We start from the raw sequence: 12,518 nt of genomic DNA on the forward strand, positions 1-12,518 counted from the left end.
AAAAAATATACAGTTTTGAAACTGTAGTAAAAGTGCAGTAACTGCAGTTTTTAAAGATGCAGTATTTGCAGCATACTGCACTCTAAAAAGAAAAGGTTCCTGGAGTAGCCTTTAGGGGTTCTTCAAATTGAAACAGAACCCCTATAAATTCTTAGGAACCGTTTGAATAACCTTTTGGGGTAAACATTTTAACTACCTATTATTTATAATAACAATAACACATTATTTTAGTTGTCAGTGTTTATTATGATTTCAGTGGCAAAAAATTTTTTTTTAAATCTAGAGCTCCAAGTCCAATGGGTATATCCTCTGGCATGTTGATGCTAATGTGTTGATGTACTCCGTATCCGTAGCCAGAATGATTTTGCAGTGCACGGTGATCAAAAAGGCTTCCTTTTATATTCAGCGGTGTAGGGAGGGTGAAGTCTGTGAAACCAAAATATTTTAATTATACAGATATTTAACAAAAAACATGCACACAACAGTATTCATAACTTTGTTTTTATGGTAAACGTGAATGGAAAAAAACTGTTTTGATAATGGTTTTCATACACATGCCTTGTTCATAATGTAGAGGCCTATGGGATTATCTTTGAAGAGGTACGGGAGGAGGATGGTACATGTGATCTGCATAGCATACCTTTGTATGCCTCCTCGTCAGTATACCTGCAGACACAAAAGTGAGCAGTTCAGTCATCTGCACCCAATACAAGTAGCCTTTAACATATTCTTATAGCATACATAGTCTTACCTCTTTGTTGATTGAAATCTATCAGAAATCAAGGTAAGACCCAGATGCAGACACGTCGAATAGACAATGGTTTAATATTCCAACAGGGGCAGGCAATAGACAGGTCAAGGCAGGCAAGGGTCAGTAAACCACAGGTGGGGCCACGGTACTGGACGGCAGGCAGGGTCAGGGGCAGGCAGAGTGAGCAGACAGGCGGGCTCAGAGTCAGGACAGGCAAGGGTCAAAACTAGGAGGGCGAGGAAAAGAGAGACTGGGAAAAGCAGGAGCTGAGAACAAAAACGCTGGTCGACTTGACAAACAAGACAAAAACAGAGAACATAGGTATAAATACACAGGGGATAATGGGGAAGATGGGCAACATCTGGAGGGGGATGGAGACAATCACAAAGACAGGTGAAACAGATCAGGGTGTGACAGAGATTGAATGGTGTCCATTTTCTCTTTTAGAAAGATTTGCACAAATATGAAAAGATAGATGTATCATCATAAAACAATATCAATTTAGATCATATAAGGGCAAAACCTTACCTTAAATGTAAAGATCTACATTGTTCAGTTAAGTGCCTGTGTAACAATTGCTTAAAATTAATAAGAGGGGTGTAGAAGCATCTTATATGGGGACCTAAAGAGTGCCTAGGACAGGCAAGCCCCATACTATTGCGGAGGACTTAATTCTTCCTGCTGCCGCGGATATGGCTGAGACAATGCTGGGGGAAAAGGCCCAAAAAAAACTATACAGACAATGCCATCCAACAACACTGTTTCACGACGCATCAGTGACATGGCAGATGTTTTGAAACAATTACTGCTTCGCATACAAGCCAGTGAATTCTATGCGTTACAGCTGGATGAGTCAACAGACGTGGCGGGCCTGGCACAGCACCTGGTATATGTCCATTACGTTTATGGTGGGTTAATTATTAAGGAAGACATCCTCTTCTGCAAACCACTGGAAACCAGGACAACATGAGAGGATATTTTTAAAGTACTGGACAGCTTGTGACATCAAATGGACTTTGGTCGTCCAGATGTGTTGGTATCTGTACTGATGGTGCAAAAGCCATGACAGGGAGACATAGTGGAGTGGTAACGTGTGGGCATCCACCGAGAGGCTCTTGCTTTCAAAGGAATGCCTGACAGCTTGAAAGACGTTTTGGACACTACAGTGGAAATGGTTAACTTTGTTAAAGCAAGGCCCATGAACTCTCGTGTATTTTCTGCATTGTGCAATGATATGGGCAGCGACCATACAGAAGTGCACTGGTTATCAAGGGGCAAAGTATAAACGTGTTTTTTTGAATTGAGAGACAAGCTTAAAGTTTTCTTTACTGACCATAATTTTCACTTGTCTGACCGCTTGCATGATGACGAGTTTCTCACACGACTGGTCTATCTGGGGGATGCTTTTTCTCGCCTGAATGATCTGAATCCAGGATTACAGGGACTCTCCGCAACTATATTCAATGTGCGGGACAAAATTGAGGCTATGATTAAGAAGTTGGAGCTCTTTTCTGTCTGCTTTAACAAGGACAACACATAGGTCTTTCCATCAAATGTATGATTTTTTGTGTACAAATGAACTCAAGCTTACGGACAATGTCAAATGTGATATAGCGAAGCACCTGAGTGAGCTGGGTGCGCAATTACGCAGGTACTTTCCCGAAACGGATGACACAAACAACTGGATCCGTTATCCCTTTCATGCCCTGCCTCCAGTCCACTTACCGATATCTGAACAAGAGAGCCTCATCGAAATTGCAACAAGCGGTTCTGTGAAAATTGAATTTAATCAGAAGCCACTGCCAGATTTCTGGATAGGGCTGCGCTGAGTTTCTTGCTTTGGCAAATCGCGTTGTTATGACACTGATGCCCTTTGCAACCACGTACCAATGTGAGAGTGGATTCTCGGCCCTCACTAGCATGAAAACTAAATACAGGTACACGTGTGTAGAAAATGATTTAAGACTGAGACTCTCTCCAATACAACCCAACATTGCAGAGTTATGTGCAGCCATTCAAGCACACCCTTCTCATTAACCCGTGGTGAGTTATTCACAATTTTTGATGAACAAATAAGGTTTTATATGTAAGATGGCTAAATAAAGAGCAAAATGATTGATTATTATTATATTATTATTTGTGCCCTGGTCCTATAAGAGCACTTTGTCACTTCCCACGAGGCGCGTTGTGACACAAATTCACACTCATTCTTATGTTTAATAAGTGTATCGTACAGTGTGTGTGTGGCAGGCTTACAATGATGCCAACAAAAAACAACATTTGAGTGTATACTGACCCTGGTGCTGGAGGGGGTATGCAGCTGGAGGTTGAATGTTTGAAGGAGTACGGGACTATAAAAAGTTTGGGAACCACTGATATAGTGCATCAAGTATACTATTATGGGTGTACCTTACTTCTCTGCTCTCTAGAGAGATCGCAGGTAGTTGGTCAGAATGCTCTGGAGGTCCTTGGACCATTCGGTGTCTGTAGCACCTGGAGAGAGACGAATAGAGGTAGCGAGTGTGCTAGAAAGAGAGAGAGCCCTCACCCCTGACCTGCCACTGGCCCAGAGCCTCCTGCCTAAACCCTCTAATCACAGTCTCTCTGACAGAGAGTTACTAAGGAGTAGACAGGTGGTGCATAGGGGTTATGAGTGGAGTATTAGCTCTTCATATAGTATCATGCAATGTAAAGGAAAACAATAATATCATGACTTACTGACACAGAGCGCTCCATGTTCCTGTCGGAAGCAGGCCTCAACCTGGATGCAGAGAAATGTCTAGCCTTGTAGTATGGTTGCATCTATCTCCACCAGGCTCCAAGAAATCAGATGACAAACCTGCAGAGGTTAACACAATTAAAAGGTGCCTGTATTTATAACAAAATAAAATAGTACCTGTATTTAGGATTCTTGTATCAGTTTGCCTACTTCACATTCATGTCTGTGAATGACAAAAAGAGTTGATTAAAAGTTTGCATGCCATTTTGTGATACCGGCTACAATAAATTGCATGGCATAAATGTGAATTTATAGCTAAGCTATTATTTATATTATTGCACCACGTCTCATCTCACTAACAACTGCTAAAGCGAACAGCACATTCCACTATTTGGCTAATCCATATTTGGCTAGCTTTACATATGTGATTTATTCCATCATGACAACAAAATTATTAGCTAGCTAATGTGCTCTAACTGACTTAGCTAGTTAACATGCATTGCTTCTGACACACATCACGATCCTGTAAAACAGAATCTGTCTGTAAAATGCAGCCAGCTAGCTGGCCAACTCAACTTCATCAGATGTAGCCATGCTAGCTAGTGTGACACTCACTCAGTAACGTTAGCTTACCATGCTTTTCTGGCAAACTTGACATTCTACTCACCAATCCCGGTCGACTCCTTCTTCTTTAAGGTTCAAAACTATACAGCTGTAGTCCGGTGCCTTATTGTAATGTTCTATTTTATATTTTTGTGTTTTTGTGGTGCGTTTGCCGCACAGCAGCATGTAATCTATTTTATCTCCAATTTCCAATGTTGAATAAAAAAGTGACATATATGATATTGATACGTCATTGTTTGGGAGGTGCTAATGTGAAACACTTGAACACTTATGTCGCACTGAACGCACCATCGGCACATGCAATCGAGCAACGCACTGCTGCATTGAACAACCACTTTTGTGTTAGATACCACCTACATACGTTTGCTTGACACCCCCTCGTTATCATATTGGAGGAAGAATACAGAAATAAATAAATGAAGAAAAAATAATTATAAAATGAAATACAGTTATTTGTGTGCATTTTTTTATGTACATATTTACATGTGCATTTATTTATTCATGTATTTATCTATTTATGTGCACATTTATTTATGTTTTTATTTCTAATTACTGCAGGTTTTGTACTCCATATATCTTGGACCCCAAGAGAGATTTTAATCTCACTCTTGGATATAGTAACTTGAAATGAAATGTACACTACACTTCATATTCTGACTAGAAGGGTTCCATGTAATAAAATTCTGCATGTATGGTTGACAGTTTCTACATTGACAAAAATAACGAGGAATTAATACAACAGGCTAAGGAGCTCTGATAAGGGAGCATGGGCACACATAGTCCAACTGTACTTCACCTGGAAGAGCAACTATAAGAGCATACAGAAATCATAGTTTACATGCCTTTTGGTTCACATGATATCCTACACGGACCCCAAACCGGTTGGTTGTGATAGCATTGCAAAATTATTTAACCAGTATATGTTAATAAGTCATTTTAACTACACTGCTCGCGAGCATCTGCGTTGCTGAGCTGATGCTTAATGCTTTGGTTTAAATTGCAAACTCCACGAAGCCAAACTACATAGAAAAATGGTGGCCAGTTTGGGGTCCGTATTGTGGGCAAACTGATTAGTTTGATAATTCTGCCATCTGGTGATATGTTGTGGTACATGCATGGATGTCCTACACATCACTGAGCGATCCTTGAGTTTGATGATTGTACAAAGTGGGACCAAGTACAGATCCTATCCTAATTTGATCACTCTGTTGTCGCCGAAAGAATATTCCTGTGCTGCAGGAAATTCAAATGAGCCTCGTGATTTACATAAATTCACTGAAAACCCAGAGTTCTCCTTCTCTTTCTCTCTCTCTCTTGCTCAAACTCTAAAGCACCAGACAGAAAACATTTCCTTCTACTGTAAGTCCTACTACTGCAACATTAAAATGTTAAAAATGTATCTGAAATGCAGCCATACACATCAACAACCTTTGCTTTCTATTCCCTGCCATATAGACTTTATCATGTGTACTGTTATCTATACAGGGCTACTTTGAAACCATACAACCACCTTTCAAAAGATCCCAAACAAAATGTACTCAATCTACAAGCAATCATATGTTTGAAATGTACTTTTCTGTTATAGTTCTCTTAGCCTATCCAAATTAAGCCAAATAAGGAAGTGCCCTGTTCAGACAGTGGTTGGATTATATTTACTGATGAATAACAAGGATCCCATGGGGCATAACAAACTGAGATATTGTTTTACAGCAATGTAAAAATACTGTCTTTGGATTGTTTACACTTTGAAATACTACTAATGAGCGAGGTAGGTAGACATCATCTTCCTGTTGGAGAAACCGCCTGCTCACATCAATGAGAATTTGAAGTTCTGAGAGAAAAATAAGTGCAAGCATGCTTAAAGGGTGCTAGGGGAAAAAATGCCATGAATTGAAATGGTTGGCATTCAATGAACTTCAAAATAATAAAACCATGAGGATGGTTACTTTATCATTGTTTAGATGTCATCAACAGAGAAATGTGTGCCCATCAGGTTGAGTTTGTCCTGGATGTTTTTTGTCTGGCATGTTAATCTGTCATGTTTGTGTTTGAGTGTGTGAAACCTATAACCCACCCCTAGTACCCAATAAAATTATGTGGGGATAAAAATAGACTAATCAAGACAGGCCATGTGAAAAATATTGCAACTTTATTAATTTCATTCATCTACAATGTCAGTACGTAACAGTTTTCACGTTACTCAGTTTATAGCTCATATTTTCTGTATCTCAACACTTGAAAATAAAACATTCAAATACAGCTTTAGTTTGATGCAAGAATCGGCCGACAAAACATTATGGAGCGGGGTGTAGATTATTTTGGTAGATAAAAGGGTCTGCAGTTTACCATGAGGTAATCTACACTGAGTATACAAAACATTAAGGACACCTGCTCTTTCCATGACATAGACTGACAAGGTGAAAGCTATGATCCCTTATTGATGTCACTTGTTCAATCCACTTCAATCAATGTAGATGATAGGGGAGGAGACAGGTTAAAGAAGGATTTTTAAGCTTTGATACATTTGAGACTTGGATTGTGTATATGTGCCATTCAGAGGGTGAATGGGCAAGACAAAATACTTAAGCGCCTTTGAACTGGGTATGGTTTGTGTCAAGAACTGCAACGCTACTGTTTTTAACGCTGAACAATTTCCTGAGTGTGTCAAGAATGCTCCACCACCCAAAGGACATCCAGACAACTTGACAACTGTGGTAAGCATTAGAGTCAACATGGGTCAGCATCCCTGTGGAACGCTTTCGACACCTTGGAGAGTCCACGGCCCGACAAATCGAGGCTGTTCTGAGGAAGAAAGGGAGGAGGTGCAACTCAATATTAGGTAGGTGTTCTTAATGTTTTGTATAATCAGTGTATTGTGTAGATATAAAGAGGATTCAAAGGAGGAAAAGTTAAACAATCGGAAAAACAAACCAATGTACAAAAAATTTTTTTGGTAATGCCCCACATTCTTGATAAAAAAGCTGTTCCAATGAGTTCAGAACTTGAGAGTGAGGTTTGTCTAAACATGACACACTTTTAAAGCCTCCTCATCCCCAGCAAGCAGAATTAACATATTTAATAATACTATCCTATGTACTGAAAACATGTTCATAACACTGCCAATTAAACATAGCTTGAAATAATGTAACATGCAACATTTCCTCTGCAGTGTTTTATTAGAGTTTCAACCTCTGTGTGTGAAAAATTGCAACACAAAATAAAGTAATGACAAAAACATACCAATCTACAAGAGCATATTATCATGTTTTACAAAGGTTTTGCATTGATATTTGCAGTATCACATTATGTAAAGTGTGTAAAATTGTTTTAAAGTTGTTGTTTTTTAAATTCATCATACTTTCTAGGCCAACACTTTTCAGAAAATGTACATGATTCTTGATTTGAAGTAATTATGGAATTGAATAATGGCTTGATAATCAATATTGAAGTGCAATTGAATCAACATCATTAGTACCAATGTGCAGCTGGTTCCATATGCTTTAATGCATATGGATGGTGTGTTGTAACTCTGACTATGTCCAGCGGAGTGTTTGTCTGTCAGGGTTGAGAATTCGAATTGAAGTCGGTCAATTCGAATTAAAGTCGGTCAATTCGGGAAGTTAACTCAAATTCCAATTCAATAATAAATTGACCCCAACCCTGTTGTCTGTAGAACCTTACAGATGATGAGAATATAATCTTAGGTTGTCAAAGGCAGTATGAAATAGTCTGATATCTAATAAAAAATATATAAAAGTATATTTTTCAGGCCATATAAGTAAACCCCTAAAGAGATTAAGCAGTTTAATTTGTTTTGTGCAGTTCTGCTGTCATGTTATGCAACCTTAAAGGGATAGTTCACCCTAACGACATATTGTAATTATGAATGCTAAAAAGTTAGCATTTGGAGACAGTGGCCAAATAAACAAAACTAAAGCATGGGGACAGGTCCTAACAATAAAGGGTTTGGCTAGTGAGACCGCTTTGAAATAAATCTTAACAAAGCTTAATTAAAAATGAAAGTTTGGGAGCAGAAAAACAGTAAGTGGACATCCCCTTTATATCTATGTGTGTGTATTGTGTAGGCCTAAGTTATTTTAGCCAGCTCCCGTTTTGGACGTGCGTAAAAACCCCTCCACGCAGGCTACTTGTGTCCATGTGCCCATCATGAAAGGAGAGATGAGATAATGCTGGTGACCCTTTAGAACTTATTTTCCTGTAACAATGTCTTGTTTTCCGTTTCATATGATTACAAACCAAGCCATCCTGTAGTCTACCCTTAAAGGGAAACACCACATTTTTTTCCAACTTCATATTCATCATCACCCCCAACATCAACATGTGGAAATGGTGAGTTTCTATGTTTTGTTGTAAAAAAATGATACAGGAAGATGACATCAACGGTGTGCATAATGTGATTTCGACCAATTGTGAGTAAACATTGCCTACTAATTGGTTGATGATGTCATTGGAAACACTTGTTTACTACAAAACATAGAAACAAGCCATTTTCACATACGTTGATGTTGTGGTGGTGCTAGAGATGATGAATGTGAAAAATGTTCCTTTAACCTAGGCCTATATACTGTCGCTGTAACGAAGGCTGGTTCCTGTCCGTTTTTTAATGTTATCATGCTTCTGACCCCAAGCTATTTAGAACTATAGTTGTTGGGGGGGAAAACGGATTGTTTTTTTAATTAAATGAAACGTCAAAACAAGCAAACGTTTTAAAATGTTTCACCAGCATGGCTTTACGATGAGCACGTTCATCTCACATGCAATGTAATTTAGGAGCCTTCTGCTATTTCTGGAGACTTGTGAATGCAATCTGTAAGATGGTTCCGTTATGTTTATAAAACATATTTGGGAGCAGTAGAACAGTGAGTGGACATTCTCTTTATGTTGGATCTTTGTCTAGCTTCTATGCTGTAATATTATATGCCCACAGGGAGTAATTATGGTGCCTAGCTGTATTTAGACATAGCCTACTTAAAACAACTTGTTCTTTTGATTAGAATTTGATTAGAATGATTCACTCTTTTTAGGCCTCATCAATAGTGAATTATATCTTGCTTATTGACAACGTTTGGCATGTCCATGGCTCAGCCATAATGACATTTACAGTAGGCCTAGCCCCTATATCAGTGTGAATGCTATGTTTAATCATATATTTCCATATTGACGCAATGTAATTACATAGAGCAATGTGGACTGCCAACATGTTCAATATATTTAGCAAAGATGGGTAGGCCAATATTTAGTTATTTTGTTTCTGTAGGCTATTTAACAAACTAGGCTATAGCGGACTAACATTCAAATTGGCGTTGATGACAACGCAAAACATAAATGACTGTAAAGCAACCACATATTTAGCCGTGGAGCATGTTCTGATTGGCCAGTCAGGTGTCAAAATCCAGCCCTTTCGTGCCACGGCTAGCTACTGTACCCATAATTCCTGCAGTGAAAATGTCTCGTTATGATTTTATTTTGTGACAGAGGATTAACTAGTGAAATTCTCTTCACTCTCAATTTTCTTTTACGTGACTGACTGTGTGACTATCCTCCATGCCATTCAAAGCTGTGTTGGTAATGATTGAGATAATGTAATGCTTAACTTGGCGTTCACGTTACATGCTCAGATCTCAGGTTAGGATTCTGGCCTGTAATGTTAAGCCTGCCACAGTCACATCCGAATTAAAATCCCCCATATCTTCCTGCAACTACTCAAGCCCTACAATCACAACCACAGACCTCTGACCAGGGGTGCTAACGTGGTACTTTATTTCTCTCAAAAACCCAGAAGGACGCACACGCAACTCATAGAACATGCTTCATTTGATTCATTAGTTTGTTCAAGCACAAATGTTACTCACTTGCGCCTGAGAGGCTGAGTTGTCGAGCGCTACATGCCAAGTTTGCTGCCAGGATACTCACCCCCAGATAAACTATATACCGGTACTGTACAGTCTCTCACATGCTCAGAATGTATGTGATTGCTTTATCCCATATTAGCAACAAGCAATATTGTACATTTCCCTTTATTTACTGAGGGTCCTGGATTAGAGCCCCATTTGACTGGCTGGCAGTCCTATATAATAAACACACTTTGGAGGAAACCAGCTCCTGTTTAAGTGTGGCCTTGTCTTCTCATTGTCCTTCCACCAAGCTATTTCATTTAATTGGTTTCACACAGTGGTCATACAAACCAGTCTGGAAACTATAGACTAGACAAGAGCCTATCAACAACAAATTCCTACATTACTTAGTTGGTTCTCTTGGACAAAGAAATACTGCACAAGGAGATTACATCTAGATTCCTACTGTGCCAGGAGCCTTGCCTTCAAAAAGCCAATGGTTTTGGTTTTTAAACAAGAATGGTCTTGTAATATTGGGAATCATCCACGGCCTGAGGCACTGAGCTCCTCTCTGCCATCTTTGTCTAAGCAAAGTAGATTCATACAGCATGCACACTCCCACACAACTGGTGTCTATATTCTGTAGTCTTTGGCCAAGAGTTTGGTGTGCATGGTGTGTTTCTGGCCACAGCCTGGAGGTCTCCAGAAGCGGTATTCCAGCATGCAGGCGATCTGGGCCTTCTTCCTCCTACCCCCCACTCTCCAGTCTACCTCTCTGCACTGATCTTATAGCGCAGCACAAAGTATGCGAGGAGGCGGAGGGTCACAAAGAACATGCCGAGCACTATGAAGTCAAGGTACAGTTTGGCGTCTTCCACGTCAAGCTCTTTCAAGATGGCCTCCGACTTCTGGAAGTGGCATGTTTCACCCTTGTCGCAGTGGAGGTCCTCCCGGTCCAGGCCATAGATGGAGAGGATGACACCTTCAAAGCCATACCTACAAAATAATAGGAACTGCTTTATGGTGCTGCTAAAGAGGATGAACAGTAGTGGGGTAAGTTGAGCCATTTTTTACATTCAGCATCCCTACGTCAATGGAAATACACTGAACAAAAATATAAATGCAACATGTAAAGTGTTGGTTCCATGTTTCATGAGCTGAAAAAAAAGATCCCAGAAATGTTCCATATGCACAAAAAGCTTATTTCTGTAAAATGTTGTGCACAAATGTATTAAGATAATCCATCAACCTGAATGGTGTGGCATATCAAGAAGCTGATTTAAACAGCATGCTCATTACACAGGTGCACTTTGTGCCTGGGACATTAAAAGGCCACTCTAAAATGTGCAGTTTTGTCACACAACAATGCCACAAATGTCTCAAGTTTTGAGGGAGAGTGCAATTGGCATGCTGACTGTGTGAATGTCCACCAGAGCTGTTGCCAGAGAATTTAAAATGCATTTCTCTACCATAAGCTGCCACCAATTTCATTTTAGAGAATTTGACCATGTGTATGGCGTTGTGTGGGCCGAGCGGTTTGCTGATGTCAACGTTGTGAACAGAGTGCCCCATGGTGGCAGTGGGGTTATGGTAGTGTATGGGCAGACATAAGCTACGGACAACAAACACAATGGCAATTTGAATGCACAGAAATACCGTGACGTGATTCTGAGGCCCATTGTGAGGCCCATTTCTTTTAAAGGTATCTGTGACCAACAGTCGCGTGAAATCCATAGATTAGAACCTAATGAATACATTTTAATTGACTGATTTCCTCATATGAACTGTAACACAGTAAAATCTTTGAAATTGTTGCATGTTGCGTTTATTTTTTGTTCAGTGTATATATAACTCTAAGAAAGATATCTACATATATTTCAGGATGTTGTGTATCCCTGGAAATAATCAGAATTCATGTAAACATAACAGTTTTGAAAACATAGCTTGTCCAAAAAAGGTGGACACTTGGCACAACTTACCCCTTGTATGGGGTAAGTTAAGCATAGGGTGGGCCTCCCGAGTGTCGCAGCGGTCTAAGGCACTGCATCGCATGCAAGCTACCAATTCAGGTTCGATCCCGGGCTGTGTTGTAGCCATCCACGACCGGGAGACCCATGAGGCAGCGCACAATTGACCCAGTGCCGTCCTCGTTAGGGAAGGGTTTGGCCGGCTGGGATGTCCTTGTCCCATTGCGCTCTAGCGACTCCATGTGGTGGCCGGGCGCATGCAAGCTGATTTCGGTCGCCAGCTGTATGGTGTTTCCTCTGACACATTGGGGCAGCTGGCTTTCGGGTTAAGCGAGCAGTATGTCAAGAAGCAGTGCCTATTGGCGGGGTCGTGTTTCGGAGGACGCATGGCTCTTGACCTTGCCTCTCCCGAGTCCGTATGGGAGTTGCAGTGATGGGACAAGAATATAACTACCAATTTGGATATCACAAAATTGGGGAGAAAAGGGGGTAAAACGTGTTTAAGTTGTGCATAGGGTCAGGGTAAGTTGAGCCGCCTTGTGGTAAGTGGGTGAGGGTGCTGGTAGGTCAAAGTTGAATTCATGGAATGGGGGTGGGGTATA

The 12,518-nt window shown here is 40.2% G+C and overlaps 1 protein-coding gene and 1 long non-coding RNA gene across 2 annotated transcripts in view; both read right to left on the reverse strand.

Moving 5' to 3' along the window:
• Positions 1 to 3,153: 3,153 nt before the first annotated feature.
• On the reverse strand, positions 3,154 to 4,299 carry LOC139547588 (uncharacterized). Its single transcript, XR_011669554.1, has 3 exons — positions 4,138 to 4,299; positions 3,470 to 3,590; positions 3,154 to 3,244 (listed from the first exon to the last, which is right to left on the reverse strand). It is a non-coding gene; the product is annotated as an uncharacterized lncRNA (long non-coding RNA).
• A 1,923-nt stretch (positions 4,300 to 6,222) lies between these two features.
• The window catches only part of LOC139547589 (ATP-binding cassette sub-family G member 1-like), a 46,220-nt gene continuing 39,924 nt past the window's right edge, over positions 6,223 to 12,518 (reverse strand). Inside the window, exon 15 of the mRNA XM_071356521.1 lies at positions 6,223 to 10,945. Coding sequence (XP_071212622.1) covers positions 10,717 to 10,945 — 229 coding nt within the window. The 3' untranslated portion in view covers positions 6,223 to 10,716. The remainder of the gene's footprint in view (positions 10,946 to 12,518) is intronic.

Source organism: Salvelinus alpinus, chromosome 21, assembly GCF_045679555.1.
Source record: "Salvelinus alpinus chromosome 21, SLU_Salpinus.1, whole genome shotgun sequence".
Classification (NCBI taxonomy): Eukaryota; Metazoa; Chordata; class Actinopteri; order Salmoniformes; family Salmonidae; genus Salvelinus; species Salvelinus alpinus.